The sequence below is a fragment of the Colletotrichum tamarilloi genome (genome assembly GCF_030869305.1).
Source record: "Colletotrichum tamarilloi strain Tom-12 chromosome Unknown Scaffold_2.1, whole genome shotgun sequence".
NCBI classification, from domain to species: Eukaryota; Fungi; Ascomycota; class Sordariomycetes; order Glomerellales; family Glomerellaceae; genus Colletotrichum; species Colletotrichum tamarilloi.
Window position 1 is genome coordinate 123,347 of NW_026849385.1, and position 17,374 is coordinate 140,720.

The 17,374-nt window shown below is 54.7% G+C and overlaps 5 protein-coding genes across 5 annotated transcripts, besides 1 other annotated feature; 1 reads left to right on the forward strand and 4 right to left on the reverse strand.

The window, feature by feature from the left end:
- Nucleotides 1-213: 213 nt before the first annotated feature.
- Nucleotides 214-294: a sequence feature (Short protein (CTAM01_00676, KAK1511746.1) was converted to a misc_feature.).
- A 1,770-nt stretch (nt 295-2,064) lies between these two features.
- Nucleotides 2,065-2,370, reverse strand: CTAM01_00677 (uncharacterized protein; the record flags this gene model as incomplete). The annotated part of the gene is made up of 2 exons (XM_060516725.1): nt 2,065-2,293; nt 2,354-2,370. 2 exons carry the CDS (start codon nt 2,368-2,370, stop codon nt 2,065-2,067), a joined length of 246 nt encoding a protein of 81 aa, XP_060388187.1.
- Nucleotides 2,371-3,039: 669 nt separating this feature from the next.
- Nucleotides 3,040-5,109, forward strand: CTAM01_00678 (heterokaryon incompatibility protein; the record flags this gene model as incomplete). Its single annotated transcript, XM_060516726.1, has 2 exons — nt 3,040-3,346; nt 3,422-5,109. The coding sequence occupies 2 exons, from the start codon at nt 3,040-3,042 to the stop codon at nt 5,107-5,109; spliced, it is 1,995 nt and encodes a 664-aa protein (XP_060388188.1).
- Nucleotides 5,110-6,118: 1,009 nt separating this feature from the next.
- CTAM01_00679 (aconitate hydratase) lies at nt 6,119-8,632 on the reverse strand (the record flags this gene model as incomplete). The annotated part of the gene is made up of 2 exons (XM_060516727.1): nt 6,119-8,527; nt 8,588-8,632. The coding sequence occupies 2 exons, from the start codon at nt 8,630-8,632 to the stop codon at nt 6,119-6,121; spliced, it is 2,454 nt and encodes an 817-aa protein (XP_060388189.1).
- A 505-nt stretch (nt 8,633-9,137) lies between these two features.
- CTAM01_00680 (uncharacterized protein) lies at nt 9,138-10,430 on the reverse strand (the record flags this gene model as incomplete). The annotated part of the gene is made up of 3 exons (XM_060516728.1): nt 9,138-9,601; nt 9,658-10,233; nt 10,343-10,430. 3 exons carry the CDS (start codon nt 10,428-10,430, stop codon nt 9,138-9,140), a joined length of 1,128 nt encoding a protein of 375 aa, XP_060388190.1.
- Nucleotides 10,431-11,360: 930 nt separating this feature from the next.
- Nucleotides 11,361-14,084, reverse strand: CTAM01_00681 (uncharacterized protein; the record flags this gene model as incomplete). Its single annotated transcript, XM_060516729.1, has 2 exons — nt 11,361-13,802; nt 13,962-14,084. The coding sequence occupies 2 exons, from the start codon at nt 14,082-14,084 to the stop codon at nt 11,361-11,363; spliced, it is 2,565 nt and encodes an 854-aa protein (XP_060388191.1).
- Between the last annotated feature and the right edge of the window lie 3,290 nt (nt 14,085-17,374).

Below are 17,374 nucleotides of genomic sequence, written 5' to 3' on the forward strand. Positions count from 1 at the left end.
TCAGGTTTGCTGTTGTTGACCTGTTGGAGCCGGTGTGGGGAGTGAGCAGAAGAAGACCATGCATGTCGTGATGCAGTGAATAAATGACAAGACAAGGTCAGATGTGTGTGAGACATGGGTCTTTGCCGGAGGCATGCTGCATATGCCGTATGCCTCTCTGGGTTGCTAGATCTTTTACCACCACCAACACACGCGCTCTGAGAGCTCTCTCTCTCACCCTGGTCGTATATCGCAAGCTGCTGGGCGGTGCATTTGAACCGTAACCGGACAAAGGAGCTCTCTCTCTGTTATCATCAATAAGCAAACGTCGAGATCCAAGTTTAGCCACTTTTGGTTGCACTCAATGATCTCACTGATAAGAGTCGTAGAAAAGCAACGAGTAACGCCCGTTGCGCTGTTTGTTATTCCTACGCAATCATTGTCAGGGCCCCCAAGGACCCCAAAGACCCTAATGACTGCGAAGAGCAAGAGGGCAGCTACAGGGCGAGCATCATTTCATCCGCCATGGCGGTGATTGATTTTTTTCCCTCTCCTCCTCTCCACTTCTTGGTGCCAGGTGGACCTCGTGACTCTTCAAAAAACTCCAGTTGTCAAATTCTCGCCATGAAAAGACGCCATTCTGGAGCAAACGATGGGGTAACGTTTTGCTAATAGATTACCGCTTTCGGCCGTAGCGCGACCTCGGGAGGGCCCACTGGCTGGTCACGACGCTCCTCTTTAAACAAACCTGAAGGGCTGGGAGCTGGGGAAAACGGGGCTAATGCAAGGAACGTGGAACGTGCTGGACGGAATTTCGCAGTGACTCTTGAGCTCTAGCAGAGTTTTATTTTTCTCCCCTCTCCTCCCTCTCTGACCTTCGTTTCTACTGCGTAGCGGCTCGGGAAAAGCTGATCCTGATCGCTGCTGGCATGTTTTGGCTTGGAAGGAGTGGATAGGACTGGACACTATTAGATCACCACCCACCCCCTCCCTGGCTAGGGCCAACAGCTTTGTCGACGACGTCAAGGAGTACTGCCCGCTTGTGCCATTACCGCCCCCGCCAACATGCCCTGTCGTCGACCAGTCATCATTTTCCTGGGGGTAATGGGAATCCGTTTGCCGCGTCTCTGAGTGTCAGCAGACCTTTTCTGAGCCCATGTCTGATGCCACGATCCTGTTGCAGGTTTGAAGGTAATTCCGTTGACGAAGCTCGTCTCGGTTTCGAGGCAAACGTGCTCGCTTGACAGCCTTCGGTTCGTTCGATAGTCTGGCGCCAGTCCACTTCCCCCCATTGACGTGAGTTCTTGGCTTAATTTCGCCTTGAGCTCAGTTTTGTTGCCGTCGAGGGCATGAAGCCACGATTCAGTCACGCATTCCTGCATTGCCTTGGATTCGACATCAAGGTACCGAGAGCCACAAATTTCATTTGGAGATTGAATGTTCGGCAACCGAGTTGACAGTGGGATTTGAGTAACGTCAACGCACCGAGAAAGAAAGAATGGCTTGGAGGGAAATGAACCAACTTGGACTGCTGTATGTGAGGTTATTCAACTTCAGACTGCCAATTACACCATCTCCAACCAAAAACTGGACAGAAACGAGCTTTACGAAAACTCTCGATACACGGAGCGGCCCGCAAAGCTGTCATCCCATCTGATCCTCAGACTTTCAGGCTATCGAGAGAACACACTTTTGTCTCTACAATTTTACCTCCATCTCAGCTTGTGAAGTATTAAAGGGCCACCAGTTTTACCCTCCGTAGACACTCCTCCAAAAAGCCACAAAGCCATCGTCAAGTTCGGCTTACACCAAGCCCAAGCCCAAGCCCTAGGCTTGAAAGGCAGTGAGACCGGCGCCCTCATCAAACCGTGGCGTCTTCATTACGTACAAAAAGCCAGGCAAGAAGCTAAGAGCCCAGCACACTTTCCCCAGACGCCCGGCGAGCGCCATGATCCGCGCATCTTTCTTCCTCCACACATCAAATCTCCTTACCCCGCGTTTTCGCTGAACCTGGCTCCCTCCGGATGAGGCAAGCCCCGGTCCAGAGCTTGAGGAGGTGCCATCTGATCCGTTCAACCCGTGTGATCAAAAGTTCATTCCCCATCCCTTGCGGATGAGCAGGGGGGAAGAAAGGGGGTGGTAGGTAGTCAGGTAACGGTGCACTCTCTCAGGGCTGAGCGCCCGCAACAACGTGGTTGAAGTCCGTCGCTGCGGGAACATCTTTGTCTTGAGGAGGTTATGGGTGGTGTCGTTGCGCCCGGTGAAGAGAGTCGGCCGTTTCAACATCGTGTTGAAAAATAAAAGCTTTGTGTTCTTATATATCGACCTGTTGATCTTCAAATGTTATGATCTGCTTGCCACTCACTAAACAGAGCTCGCTATCTCTGCCATGGCTATGGACTCAGCTGCTAACTTACGTTTATTGTTGTTATTGTTTTGAAGCCTCTTTCAGTTCCTTGTCATCAATAAACATCTCGCTACAGCAAGGTTACTAGTCTGCTATCTATGATATTCGACTCACCTAGTCGCCGATTAGTTGGATGAATAACAGTCTGCTGCCACCTCCGGTGACTATTCTCACATGGATCTTGACTTCCGGAGTATCATATGGATGATCGCTCATGAGGATTCGCAGAACACAAGTAGCACTTCATATCACATCCCCCAATTATGCCAGTGGTTTCACCTATCTGAGATAATTAAAGTGGAAGAGCCCTGCTACCTCGTCTAGGACATGTCTTGCGAACATCACGGCCCCAAAAAAGACGATGGACTTGTCGTTCAGCGGGTTAAAAGGCCTTCACCAAATGGTCAAAAGTGCCAGACCACCGCCCACGAGTTGAAATTTCGGTCTGCATGTCTGCTTTTCTCAGAGGCGCATTCCCAAGATCATGCACTCGAGGCAGAGAAAGGTGGCCTTCAAAAAGAGGGACTACCTATGCACGCTTAAGTAACTTCGCTTACGCCAAGACGAATCAAGTCAACCACCCAAAGGACTGGCATTTGTCCCAGAATATTTCCATATTCGTACGATAAGACATTATAGGAAAGTCGCGGAAGATGAACTGCGCAATCTGCTCCAACCTCGGTGCGGATGAGGTCAAGGGCCAGAAGCTCGCCGCGAATCAGCGCATGGCCAAGTTCATCGAGCTTCACGACCTCCAGCGATCCGCAACGACCACATCATGCCAGTCCTGCCAGCTCCTCTGGGCTGCGCTACGTCTGCGCAAGAAGAATCTAGATGGGCCCAGCGGCAAGGATGTATCTGGACTGTTGCAGATGCGCTTTGCATCGGGCGCGTCGCTCCAGATTTCCGTGTCTGGCTGGGGAGAAGACAACATTGCTCTAGAGCTCTTCTCGCGACGAGGTTAGACCAGTTTCCATTGCGTTGAAAATCACCACTCGAATATTTCTCGTTCAAACCCGCTCAAAACATAAACAGACGATCATGGCGCATGCCATCCGACCATCGGTCCGGCCCAGGAAGTAGAGAGCCACTCTGCCTCCCCAGCCAGTCTCACTCTAGCATCGTCATGGCTTCAGGACTGCCTCGCAAATCACCCATCCTGCAGGCAACCAGCATTAGCCTCGACTCTACCGACCCGTGTGATAGACGTCGGCATCAATGACCACGCCGTGCCGTGCCTCGTCGAGTCCCGCGGAGCCTCCGGCGCATACGCAGCATTAAGCTACTGCTGGGGCGACCCGGCCTCCCACCCGGCCTTCAAGACGACGCTCCTCAACTTCGCCGCGCACCAAGACGCCATGCCGTGCGCCGACATGCCTCCGACCCTGCGGGACGCCGTCGCCATCACAAGAAACCTCGGACTGCGGTACCTATGGATCGACGCCCTCTGCATCATCCAAGGCGACGCCCAAGACTGGGCCCGGGAGGCGGGCCGCATGTGCGAGGTCTACTCCAACGCAACGGTCACCATCTCCGTAGACCACGCGGACGGGAGCGGCGTCGGCGTCTTCGCACCCCAGGCCTTTGGCGCCCCGCCGCAGCGTCTCGACGAGCTCGGGGACGCCGTGCGGCCGGTCTACGTCCGCGACGAGCTCAAGAGGAAACATAACGACATCACCGTCCTGCTCCGGACGATCGAGGTTGAGGGCGCGCACGGGGAGCCCATCAATAAGCGCGCCTGGACGCTCCAGGAGGCGATCCTGTCCAACAGGACGCTGCACTACACGACCAACGAGCTCGTCTGGGAGTGTAACACGTCGCGCTCATGCGCCTGCCGCCGCGATCAGCCCGTCGAGCTGGACGAGGAGTCGGTGCGGTGTTTCCGCTCGCCGGAGCTGTTTCGAGCGCTGTCGTCAGCGGAGAGGGCGTATCTGCAGTGGCGGCAGGTCGTTATGCTCTTCTCGGAGCGGTCCATCAGTTTTGATGCGGATCGGCTGCCGGCGCTGTCTGGGATGGCGAAGCAGTTCCAGATGATGCATGAGGATGTGTACGGCAGTGGACGAGAAGGACACGAGAAGCAGCGGAACAGGTATATCGCCGGCTTGTGGGAGGGCGATTTCGCGACGCAGTTGCTCTGGACGGCGGATGACGACTACTGGCGCAACCCCGAGACAGTCTCGCGGAGGCCTGGGAAGTGGAGGGCGCCGAGCTGGAGCTGGGCGGCCATTGAGGGGCCCATCATGTTCCATCCCATGTCGCACTTCAAAGGTGACTTGAAGGTGTTGGATGTTCAGGTAGAACCTCTCATGACGGAGGATATCTACGGTCAAGTTTGCGAGGGAGCCAAGATCGTGGTTCGGGGGGCCATAGTACACAACCTTGAGATTGCAACTACAGAGATACAGGACGGGGATTCAATGATGGGGTTTACGGAAGGCGTCAGATACGACCTCGTGGATGCGGGAGCGAACAGATACACCATGATCTGCGACTATGCAGGCTCTGTTGCCCGTAATCAGCAATACTCCTGTCTGCTCGTGGGAAAGACATGGAACAAGGGCGATGCCCATCCGTATCACGGCTTCATCGTCCTCGAGAGGATAGAAGCTGGGACTGACATATTCAAGCGGGTTGGCGTGTCGTTCCGAGCAGGGGCTTTGAAAAACACGAACGAGATGAAGCTATTCAACGGCGTGGCCCGCGAGGTAATCACTCTTCTCTGAAAGCGTCGATATCCAGATGGATGAAGTCAAAAAAGAAGCTTTTGATAGATGAAGTCGCCCCACTGGGCAAAAGATTGGACGATCAGGGGATTGAACCCTGGGCCTCCCGCAGGCGCTGAAGGAATGCAAAGCGGGCGCTCTACCACTGAGCTAAACGCCCGGTATTAACCGAAAGCATCTCGGCGCTGGCAGACGAACAACGGGACCGGATCTATGAAGGCTTGTTTGTGTTCTTGTTTGCCCAACGCATCTCGAAGTGTTGTCCTTGATCCTCTGTGCAAGCCTGTTAAATATATGGGAAACTCCTCGTGAGGCAGACCGGCAACATGCGGATTATTCTTCCCCTTAGCGCGGAAAGGGCAAGGTTTTTTTTTTCTTCTTAATTTTTCCTGGGAGCGGCTATTTCTCCGTGTGAATGAACAGTGATTGGATAATGAAGACTTCATCGACCCAGGATGAAGTTACTTAGCTGAGGAGGTTTTGGGGCGGGGTAATTTCACATCATGAGAGTTTGGCATCCCGTAGAGGTGACGTTGATATCATATACCCTGCGAGCGAGGAAAGCCAGTAATTGACGCAAGTGTTACACTGTGACGAATCTGGGCACATCATCTGGGTTGTCTGGGGGTTCTCCTCCACAATCAAAGATGGCCAACAGCAGAGAGGAGACTGCTCGAGCAAGAGGCTCTGATCGAAGCAGTCACATAATACTAATGATCACAAGCATCGTCGTAGGTACCTCAAGCATAAGACCACGTAGTACGCTGGCCGGTCACATGAAAGTGGCCCCAGCAGAAAGCCGATTCTCGAATCATCTTCTCTTTTGTGATACACGCCATGGCTGCTCTAAAATATCCCAGAAATGGAGAATGACACTGCGGGATATATACAATCGTCGGAAATTTTTGTCTTCACCTCTTTTCGCCTTTTGTAAAAAACCACAAGACCCATACAAGAAAAAAGACAGAGAACAGAAAGCCCCCGCAAGGAAAACAGAAAAAACATACTCTTAAGCCTGGTTACGCTTGGCAAGCATGCTCAGAGCGCTGCCCGCGAGGATGAATCCAGCCTGGTCCTTGGTAACAGCGTGGGCGGTGGGGATCAACACCTCGGAGCCGTCCTTCTTCTTGACAAGCAGCTGCACCTTGCCCTGCCCGCCGTTCTGGAGCATCTCGTACAAACCGACGGTGCTGACCTCGTCGCACGCCGCAATCTTGTCGTAGTCGGCCTCGTTCTCAAACGTCAGGGGCACGACGCCCTGCTTCTTCAGGTTGGTCTCGTGGATGCGCGCAAATGACTTTGTCAGCACGACGCGAGCGCCGAGGTACCGCGGCTGCAGGGCGGCGTGCTCGCGCGCGCTGCCCTCGCCGTAGTTGTGCTCCGCGACGACGAGCCACTCCTGTCCGCGCTCCTTCCACAGCTGCGCGAGCTCGGGGATGGTGTGCTTGGAGCCGTCGACGTCGTAGGCGGCGTTGACCTCGCCCGTCTCCTTGTTCACGGCCGTGTTGAGCGTGTTTGTGCTGATGTTGGGCAGGTGACCCTTGTACTTGAGCCAGGGGCCCGCGGCCGAGATGGTGTCGGTAGTGCACTTTCCGGTGACCTTGACGAGGACCTTGAGGCCGCTTAGGTCGCTCTCGGGGAAGGGCGCAAAGGGCTCGAGGAATGCGAGACGCTCCGAGGTCGGGGCGATGGCGATCTTGACGTCGGCATTGGGCTCATCGGGCGAGATGGACTGGAGGGACGCGACGCCGGACTCGAAGGGGGTTTTGGGGTTCTCCAGGCCGCGGGGAGCCTCGAACTTGAACTCCTTTCCGTCGGGGGTCTGCAACTTGTCCGTCATGGGGTTGAAGGTGGTCGCACCGGCGTAGGCCATAGCAGTGACGATCTCAGGGGAGGCGAGGAAGTTCATGGTGCCGGGGTTGCCGTCGTTGCGGCCCTTGAAGTTACGGTTGTACGAGGTCAGGATGGCGTTCAGCTGGCCCTTGGGGATGTCGTCCTGACGCTTCCACTGGCCGATGCATGGGCCGCAAGCATTGGAGAGAACGATACCTCCAGCACCCTCCAGAGTCTTCAGAGTACCATCGCGCTCGAGAGTAGCGCGAATCTGCTCGCTTCCAGGGGTGATGTAGAATGGTGCCTTGGGCTTCAAGCCAGCCTTCTCGGCCTGCTTGACCATGCTCTCGACCTTGGTCATGTCCTCGTAGGAGCTGTTGGTGCAGCTGCCAATAAGACCGGCGGACAAAACTTCAGGCCATTGCTCAGTCTGAATGGTCTCCTTGAAAGCGGACAAGGGGGTAGCCAAGTCGGGGGTAAAGGGGCCGTTGATGTGGGGCTCGAGCTCAGAAAGGTTGATCTCAATGACCTGGTCATAGTGGGCATCCTCGTCAGCTCTGAAGTTGAAGGCTGACCACTTCTTGTATGCGTCCAGCGCCTTGTGTTCGGCCTGTCTGCGGGTTTGAAGGAGGTAGCGTTCAGAGGCGGCCGTGTAGGGGAAGATGGAGGTTGTAGCGCCGACTTCGGCACCCATGTTGCAAATGGTGGCCATTCCGGTGGCGCTAAGAGTCTCAACGCCCTCGCCGAAATACTCAACGATAAATCCGGTTCCGCCGCGCACAGTCAACTTGCCGGCCAGGTTGAGAATAACGTCCTTGGGGGACACCCAGTCATTGAGCTTGCCGGTCAGCTTGACTCCGAGCACACGAGGGGCCTTCAGCTCCCAAGGAGCACCGACAAGCGCCTCCACGGCATCGGCACCACCAACTCCGATAGTAATAGTAGAAAGGCCACCAGCGTTAGGGCTGTGGCTGTCGGTTCCCAACATCATGATACCGGGAAGAGCGTAGACCTCCAAAACCGTCTGGTGAATAATGCCTGCACCAGGGGGCCAGAAGTCCATGCCATACTTGCGTCCGGCAGACTCGAGGAAGTCGAACACCTCCTTGTTCACGCTGATGCCGTCCGTCAAATCGCTCTCGGCGCCCTTGGATCCCACAATCAAGTGGTCACAGTGGATGCTGGCAGGAATCGCAGGCTTCGCAAGGTTGCAGGACATGAACTGCAGCAGCGCCATCTGTGCCGATGCATCTTGCATGTTGACTCGGTCTGGGTTCAGCTTGAGGTTGGCACTGCCGCGGATATTGCGTCCATTGTCCGTGTTCGTAAGGAGCGAGTCCTCGACGTTGTCCAGATGACTGTACAGGATCTTCTCGGCGAGGGTGAGGCGCTGCTGTCCGAGGACATGACGGACCTTGAGGAGGTTGTCGTGAAGTCTGCGGTACGTGTCGGGCTTGATAGACTTGGGGAGCAGCTTGCGCATCTCAGCATCTTGCTGCTCAACGTCCTGAGCGGTCGCGAATGTCCTCCTAATCGGCAGGCTCGAGGATGCGGAAAGGCATGGTCGCGTGCGAGTCAGAAGCCGCTACAACCTCGTCAGTTTCTCTTTTCTCTTCTCACTGATTGAAATACAGTTATTCCTCACCCTCGCGGCGCCTCCTGATCGACTGGCAAGCTCAATTGGTGCCATCGTCACTGAGCACGTCTCACAGGTTACTGTGAGTCGAACTTGGTGGCGGGGTGTGATGTGGAATTTTTTGGGTTGACTGTTGGCGACATCGGCACGTAAGATCCAATTGGAAAGACTCAATTGAAAAGCCGGTGCACGAGTCCGGGGGAAGTTGCACCTAGTGGAGGTCATAGGCCCAATCCCTGCTCTGCCGGCTTCGCTCCGAAAACTACACCGGGAATAGCTGCGCCGAGGTAATGCCCCTGCACAGTCAACCTGCACGGTCAACCCAGACGGTCCAGCTCAGAGCCGCTTCGCCGAGGTGCTCACTTTCAGTGGAAATGTCACGAACAAAAGGTAAGCTCAATATGAACTTGTGGCCTATCAACCGTTCTACTGGCTGAATTTCAGACGGTAAAAACTATGCAAAGAAACAATTTCCCCTATCCCAGATGCTTATCTATACACAATCCCTGAACTCCTATGTCACTATGTTCCCATCTGTCGATGCCCCCATGGTGCTGCTCTACTGATCGTACTCTGAGCTCTTCGTGCCAATGAAACCCTCGTTTCTCTCTCTTCTCCGCCGGCCCATGACTTCCTTGTACCACTCGGTGAGGGTATAACCCCAGTGGCCGGCAACCAGAACACCGCTGATAACGTTGACAATCTTCATCAAGAACTGGAGGAAGCCGTCTCTGGACTCTTCCACGGATAGCAGAATGGGCTCAATGTCGTACTTGAAGAAGATACCGGGAATGTTGTGGTCATCGGTCTCCTTGCTCTGTTCTGTAACGGCATACTGGTTTGTGGAAATGAGGTTGGACGACGAGTGGCCGACAGAGTAGACGGTGGGAACCACGGACAAGTAGTACTGGAACTTGTGGAAGTTGATCCTGGCGAGGTTGACCGTGCGATCCAGGGGATTCACAAGCGAGGGGTAGAATGGACCGAAGGACATCTCCGAAATGATGTGTGAGAAGTTGAAAGCTGAGTGAAAGTGTAAGCCAACGCGTCAGGACTGAAGCCCAAGATGATCAACTTACCGGCATGATCCAAATGCTCCCCAAACTCCATGTAGCCGTGGCCTCTGGCGGTGATGTGGAAGTCACCCTGCACTCTGTTTACATCGAGGTTGCCGTAGATGCGGCAGCTATCGCCGTCGCCCCAGAGCCTGGGTGTCTTGGCCCATTTGGCCCTCTTCTTGCTGAGCGACACGATGTCGTGGACGTGCTCCTCCCCGAAACCCTCCTCCTCCTGCCAGCCGGCGCCGGTGTCAATCTTGCCCTTGCTGTCTCTCCCCAAGCGGTGGATTCCCTTGCTGTCCACCCACTGAGACCAGTTGGTCTTGTCGCGCTTGAGCATGCTGCTTGCGAGAATACGATCACCCGCCGCATCTTGAACGTTGATGTGAAGGTCATCGCAGTGCATGCGCACGACAATATCCATGTTGATCTGCATCTCGTGCAGTACACCCTTCTCGACGGCAAAAGTGTGCGTTTCGGTACCACGCCACCAGCGACCAAGTTCAGACCAGAAAAGGAAGACTGATATGACCGTCATCGCGACAGTCCATTTTCCACCGCCAGCTGTGCGCGTCACATACTGTGGTTTCGCCTTGGCTAAGGAGACAGGGCTGTTAGCACATGGCTATTCTGGCAATCATTCCCGCCACGTTGAAAGGCAGCGGCACTGAAAAGGAGGCTTGTATCTGGAAAATTGGCAACTTACGAAAGGCATCGAAAGCGCTGACGATGTTCCCCTTCGCCCCAAAGGCGTCGTCGTCCAGGTGCTGCTTCTCGTCCCAGCCGTTCATCATGACGGTCTCAGATGACGTAGATCGAAAAATTGTTCAGAACCAGTGATGTTGCCAGCAAAGAACAGTCGTCAAGTCTTCGGCAGTTCGTGGTCGGGCACTCGAGTTCGTCGCTGATGAAGCTGGTCGCGTAGCCAGTAACGGTTCCTCGATGCGAATCCTTTCGGCTTGATGCAAATGCTCGCCGTTAAAACTTAGTTCCGCTACCGCATGCCTCGTTTCCGGAACCTCAATTGCAAAGGAAAGTCGTCAGTGTCGAAAAAGAACGATATTGTCGAGAATTGGCTTCGCGCAAGTTGGTCAGACCTCTCGGCGCAACTCGTGAAGTGGGAGAGCCTACTGCAGAAAGTCTTAAGGACACTCTATCCAAAAGTTGTCCGCAGTTCGGGCCCCCTGTCCAGGGGTCCTAGAATGATTGGTGCTGGTAACAGCGCTGGTGGGCTAGGAGGGGCGTGTGCATTGGACCTTGTGACAGGGGTGCGGTTACTTGCACATGCGGAGACATTGCACTGAATAGCGGGCAAGACCTACTGGTCATGATAAGAGGCACATCACCATTTACGTGGTTCACTGGTGATTCTTGAAGCAGATTTGTTATTCGAAAAAGCTGTTAAAGCTACGGTTCATTGCTTCCTAAAACCTACAAGTACCAATCTGTAATCTGTCATGAAGAATCATGAAACGAGCGTCGCCTCGACCTAACCTGAAAGATGAGTTGCCAGTAGCTCGCGTTTTCCGCTATTGAGAAGGCCTGCCGGCTTTGCTTATGCCACCTCCAGCTACCGGTTCACTCTCTTAAAACCAGGTTCCAAATGAAATCAAATAACCCCAGGCCTGATGAAATGAGACATGCAAGGAAACCCAAACCCCCGAATACACCACCGATCACTCCTATTCCAGTGGTTAAGCGAAACCAGAAAGATCTCGAGTACTTCACTTTCTGAGTCTCCGCTGCTGCTCCTCGGGGAATTCCTCGTCAGAGGCATCCAGGATGTCGTACTCCTCGTCGGTCATGAAGCCGTCATCAGAAGCATCCCAGTCCTCTTCTTCGCCGCAGTCCTCAAACTCCTCAGCCTCTGAACTGGTCGCACGAGCGGACTCGGACTTCACCTCCTGGTGGATGCTAGAGACAGGGGATTCCTTCTCGAGCTTGGGGAAAATCATGGTGCTGCTCTGCATCTCAGTGGGGATCTCCTTGGGCTCTTGCTTAGGCTCCTCAGGAGCTGGCTGAGTCAACTGAACGCTGACATCGCACCAGAGTCTGTGACCAAACTTCAAACCATCCTTGGTTGTCAGGCGCCAGTAAGAGATTATCTTGCCCTCGCGCGCAGGTGTCCGGAGGAGGACATTGAAAGAGAACTCCTGACCAGGGGCGAGCGGTGCATAGCAGACAGTTGACTCTGAGGCAGAAACGAGCTCAGAGATACCGGCCGGGTGGTTCGAGTCGACGTGGCCCATGTAGTCGCCACCAACGAACTTGACTGAACATCCAGCAGGCCATGCAATATCGCCGTCGTTGCGGAGGACCCATGTCTGCTCAAAGACGTGGTTGGGCGGCAGAAGAGTGCCATCAGCGACCGTATCGCGGACAAAGACAGCCTGAAGATCCTGCTCGGAAAGGGGCTTCTCAACAATTGGCACGGTCTTCTCCTCGGCCACCTCCTCCTTGACTTCTACCTTGGGGGGCTCCACGACAATCTCCTCCTTGATAATCGGCTTAGCTTCAGGTTCAGGAGTCTTCTCGACAACCTCTTCCTTGACAGCCGACTCTGTGGGCTTCACATCCACAACGGTCTGTGGAACGTTCATGGAAGCGTTTGCGGTGGTCTCAGTAGAGCGAGAGCTAGTGCGGCGAAGACTGCGGTCGCCCATCTGCTGCATACGCTGTCCATCTCCACGCTCGCCAGTAGTGGTAACAGTGACGTGACGGACTGGAGTCTTGAACTTGACGAGGGGATGGGTCTTGTTGTGGGTGTTAGCAGGGCTAGCCTCACAGTTGGCACAGAAATCAGTGTCGTGGCAAACAGTGCACTTGTATCGAACGCCAGAGATGTAGGCGGGTGCGTTGTAAGTGCGGGCGCACAGGGGCCCATCGCAGCAGATACCAAAGTGCACAGAGCGGCTGACGGCACGGCTGCGGACCTCCTCGAGAGGCTCGTAAATGGGAACGAAGCGGTGATTGGGGTGAACAAACTTGGAGTTCACGATGCAGTCAGCGCAGTAGTCCCAGTCGGGGCAATCGAGGCACTTGTGGCGGACACCAGCAATGTATTTGTCGCAGCCATCGCAAATGGCATTGTGGCTCTGGTTGCGGCCAGGAGCCAGCTTGATCTGAATGTGGCTAGGAACGTGAGCACCCTCGACGGCGGGGACGAAGGAGTGCTTGGGGTTGTGACCATGGGAGTCCTTCTCGAAGCATGCGTGGCACAAGTCGAAATCCTCGCAAGCTGCGCAGTGGAGGAAGCTGGACTCTGGAAGTTCCGTCACACAGCAGTTGCAGGTGCGCATGCTGTACAGCGCAGTGTTGAAGACTGGACGAAGGAGCTCACTGATGTTGGCGGGTGCCCTGGGAGGCTCTGGAACCGACTCCTCGACCTTGGCCTTGGGCTTTGGTGCAATCGTCTCCGTAGTACTGTTGATGATTTGGCCATTCTTGACAATCCTCTTGATGAGCCAGTGGTCAGCGCCGTAGCATGTGATACCCTGGTCAACACAGTTTTGGCAAAGATCGAAATCACCATCATCGCATGTGGAGCAGTGGTAGTGAGCTTCGGGAACTGTTTGGTCGCAGCTGTTGCAGCACACGGCGAAGTTGGTGTTGGGGTGCATCAATGCGGGGCAGCGGCCCCAAGAAGCTCGTGACGGAGTCTCGGTGGCGGCAGCATTAGCGAACCACTGGTCTCGGGCCGTAATACCCTCAGAAACGGGAATATCTGCAGAAGCGGCTGGCACCTCCTCGTCGTTAATCTTGGCGTGTCTTCTCAGCAGAGATGCAAGGATGGAGGCTTCGAAGTCAAGTCCGGTGTCGCTCGTGGGCAATTCCTTCTTGGTCTCGTTGTCAATGACGCTAGATTGCCTCAGATCAACGAGGGGTTGCGTCGCGGCGTCTTCCGGCTTCTGCTCCTCGGCCTCCTTCTCGACGAGAGGAGTGCTGGACTCTGGCACATCCTCCACTGACACTGGTCTGGGAGACATCTTCTCCTCGGACAATTTGGTAACACGGAGCTTGAGTTTTTGCTTGGCCTTGGCAGCTCTGTACAGCTGCTTGTAGACTGAGACATTCTGCTTATCGAGTGTGATGTACGAACCAGCCGAGTCGGAATACCTCTCGAGAGTGACGTTGGCATCAGAGGTAACGCCCAAAAGAGCTCTCACCTACAAGAAGCTAAATTAGCGTGTGCTTTCAAGAACGAGCCTCATACGCCTCGTGGCCAAGTAACCGGTGTCGCCATCTCACTCAACATTGAAACTCCCGATCCAACGTTCATATGCCGCGGCAATCTGACCAAGGGCGGAAAGAGTGCAATAACGTACCTTATCTTCAAGAGTGCTGGGTCCCATGTCGCGCAGTGGGAGCTTATGGCGGCGAGTCATGCCGTCGAAGTTGATCTTCAGGGTGACCTGAGTGTCTGGCGTTGTTGCTGATGAGGACGCCATTTTGAGAGATGATAAGTAGACTCCGGGTATGGATGAAGAGGAAACTCGCGGTCGGCCGGGCGGGGAAGGGATGACGGCTCTGGCGGATGTTTCACTGATAGGCGGCCAAGTAGCACGGTGCACGAGGCTCGCTCGGTCGGGGTAAGAGATGCGTCTTCCTCCTTACGTCGGGGTTTCAAGGAATACCAGACGAATACACGGTATTTGTTGATTGTTGTAAATGGTTGATTGTAAGGGCGGAGTTGGTGAGAGGGAGGAAAAGAAAAACGGATAAAGCAAGCTTTCCGGGTAGATGGCGAAAGATGGTTGAGAGGGTGAAGGGACGGGGAGTGGGAAAGATAAGTGAGTTGGAGGATGATGGGGGTCGGCGGTCGGTGGCCGGGTGGAGAAAGAAGGTGAGCAGACGAGGAAGGAGCGACCGGATCAGAGATGGGACACTGGAAGCTGGAGTGGGCGGGTGGAGGTGGTGGAGGTGGAGACGGGCTAGGCGGATGATGCGTGTGCGTCTCTGCGTCTCGTTCTCTCTATGGTGGAAGGTCTTGACCCTCGGGAGCTGTGTGTGAGACGGGACTTGTTCAAGTGCGGCAGACAAACAGCTTTGCTCTCCGCAGGTGACTTTGGGGGTCGGGATGGGGAGAATACCTAGTACCAGGGGGACCAGGAGCCACTTATGTACCAAGAGCCAGACGAAAGATGAAGAGGCCGAAACCGTGGTGACCCGAAAAGGGAACTCGGGTGGTGGGAAAGTGAGGATGGATGGCGAGGGATGGGAAGGGAAGGCGGGCAAGCCGCAAGGCAGGAAAGGCGGTAGTAGCGTCAGTCGTCACTCTCGCAACTGCCTTGAGATTCTCACGGTTCACCACTTGCCCCCTGGGGAGTACATCACAAAGTAACAAGGCAAGGTTCCTACCTACCTTAGGTAGACTCTCACACTCTCACACTCTCACCTCACAGCGCTCTCTCACTCTCACCCATCCGCGGAGAACATGGCATAGCATGGCATGTCTGATGTCGGTGACCGGGATCCCTCAATGGGTGGACCTGTTGAAGGGCGGAGGGGTCATGGACATGACATTGCTGGCCTTCCCCAGGTAAGCTTGGTGCCTTTTCACACCTTCAGAGGTACTTATCCAACGTACCGTGGGGGGAAAGAGAGGGGCAAGGTGACTCTAGAGAAATCTGGTTGGCTGGTTGGTAGTACCTACGGAAAAGGAACGTACCTTTCTGCAGCTGCTTCCGCGCTGTTAGGCGAGAGCGAAGGGTGTGAACTTGAAAGGTGTAAACTGCTTATTCCGCTCGCTAACAAGGTACCTTATCGAACATTGCCTCTTGCCTCTTGACTGCCTCAAGGATCGAGCTATCCGTTCGTGGGCGCGGGAAGGCACTCCAGGACTGAGGCGTCTGGGAGTAGGTATACGCTTGCAGAGATAGCCTTTGCTGTGGGAAAGCCGAGACACCGCTAACCAAGACCATGTCAAAGTGTCAAATCCGCGTAGTGGCATTAGGGATAGATGCCCCCCAAGGTTCAAACCTCCTCCCGCCGCTCTGCTTAGCAAGCCGGGCCTCTTGTCGCCATCCATGTTCCATGGATTGCTATTCGGGAACCACAACTGCTCACATGTCACTGCAGGCAGATACACCAAGGCCAGGCAAACCAGTCAGTCAGCCAAGCCAGGCAGCCTACGACACCTCAGCTCGCCCCTCTGGCTTCACATTCGTTCACATAGTACACCATCACAGTGGGCAGCAGGCGGCAAAAAAGATAAATCATGACCATGGAAGAAGCTCGAAAGAGGCGGTCAACAGCCACCACCGCGAAATAGCGACCCGGCAGCTTACAGTGCCATCAATGGAATCTGCTCCAACCTTCCTCGCCCCAATTCAATTCATTGTCCACAACCATGGCTACGGCCACGTTCGCTTCTCGCAGCCTCGATTCCTTCTTTTTTTCCCTTGACTGGATGAACCGGTCGAGTCGTCAACTTCGGCTTCGCCTCCGTCCTTCGCCCTTTCGCCTTTTCAGTATAGTAGTCGAGGAACCGACGAGGTCTCGGCGCTACCAAATCATCCGCATTTTGATTCCCTTTCTAATCTTTGCCTCATGCTATTTCCCACCCTTCGCCTACCAGGATTCACACCCACACGCCCCCCGGCAATGACTCTCTCCTTCAACCGCTACGAGCTACCCTGGTACGCCCGGGCAAAGACGCAATAACCACTGCCCATTGGCACATGACGGGGGACTGCCCTGCAAACACCAGACTCGAAATGAGGCGAACTGGAGCCTCGCCGCGAATTGTTCCTATGTTTACGCACTTCAACTATGCAAAACGTGGACAATAAGCAGTCATAGGGGTTTGGCTTGGTCATCGACCTCTCTTGGGCTCCTTAATCTTCTCACATTTCCTTCTGCTTGAACTCGCATCTGGCGTTCAGACGTGCCATGTCACCATGGTGGCCTGCCCTCTCGACTACCGACAACTGGTCGATCTGGGTCTTCATGCAACGAATCGCGATGCCGGAGCACCAGCTTGCTGCATAGTTGCATAGTCGGTCAGTCGGACAGTCGGTCATCCTCCACTGCGATTCAGTGATAAGACAAGGAATACGACCTCCGACCTGTCCGTCTACCAGACTTTGTGCCTGGATTGGCCCAGGGGTGTCCAGTGCTATGTTTGCCCAGAAGGCGCGAGTGTCTCGCACCTAGCTATGCGTTTGGCGCAAATACTTTTACGCCGCAGAAGGGAAAGCGAAAACCTCCAGACAGTCACTGCAGTCGATGCGTTATCCAACGCGTGGTAAAACCCAACCTCATGCAGCTACCGCATCCGATCTTAGCGAGCCCGGCAGCGCGGTCGCTCGAGATCGGAATGGGGAGGAGGGGCGGGTCGACCGACGACCACGGGAGACAGTCTGTTCTCTGTCACCTGAGCCTCTATTCCTTACTGGAAGCAGCAATCGCTGCCGCAAGTCACGCAGCACGCAATCCTTCAGTACTCAGTCTCGCTAGGCCTTGTCACCGAATGGAGCTGAAGTCGGACAAGACAAAGAGCTGAGGTCAAACAGGAAAAATCCGTCCGCGCTTGACTCGTTCACGTGGAGATCCTTTCATCTGTCTTGGACCGAGACAGAGCCTCCTCTAATACGAGCTCTCTATCAATGTCTGAAGTAGATCAAACTGGCACTCACCCTCCGATGCTGAGGCACGTTAAGCCGGCCTTAGTCAGCTAGTGACTAGTTCCCTCCTTTGCAGAAGGTCTCCGTCTTCAATTCCTATCGAAGAGGCTTTT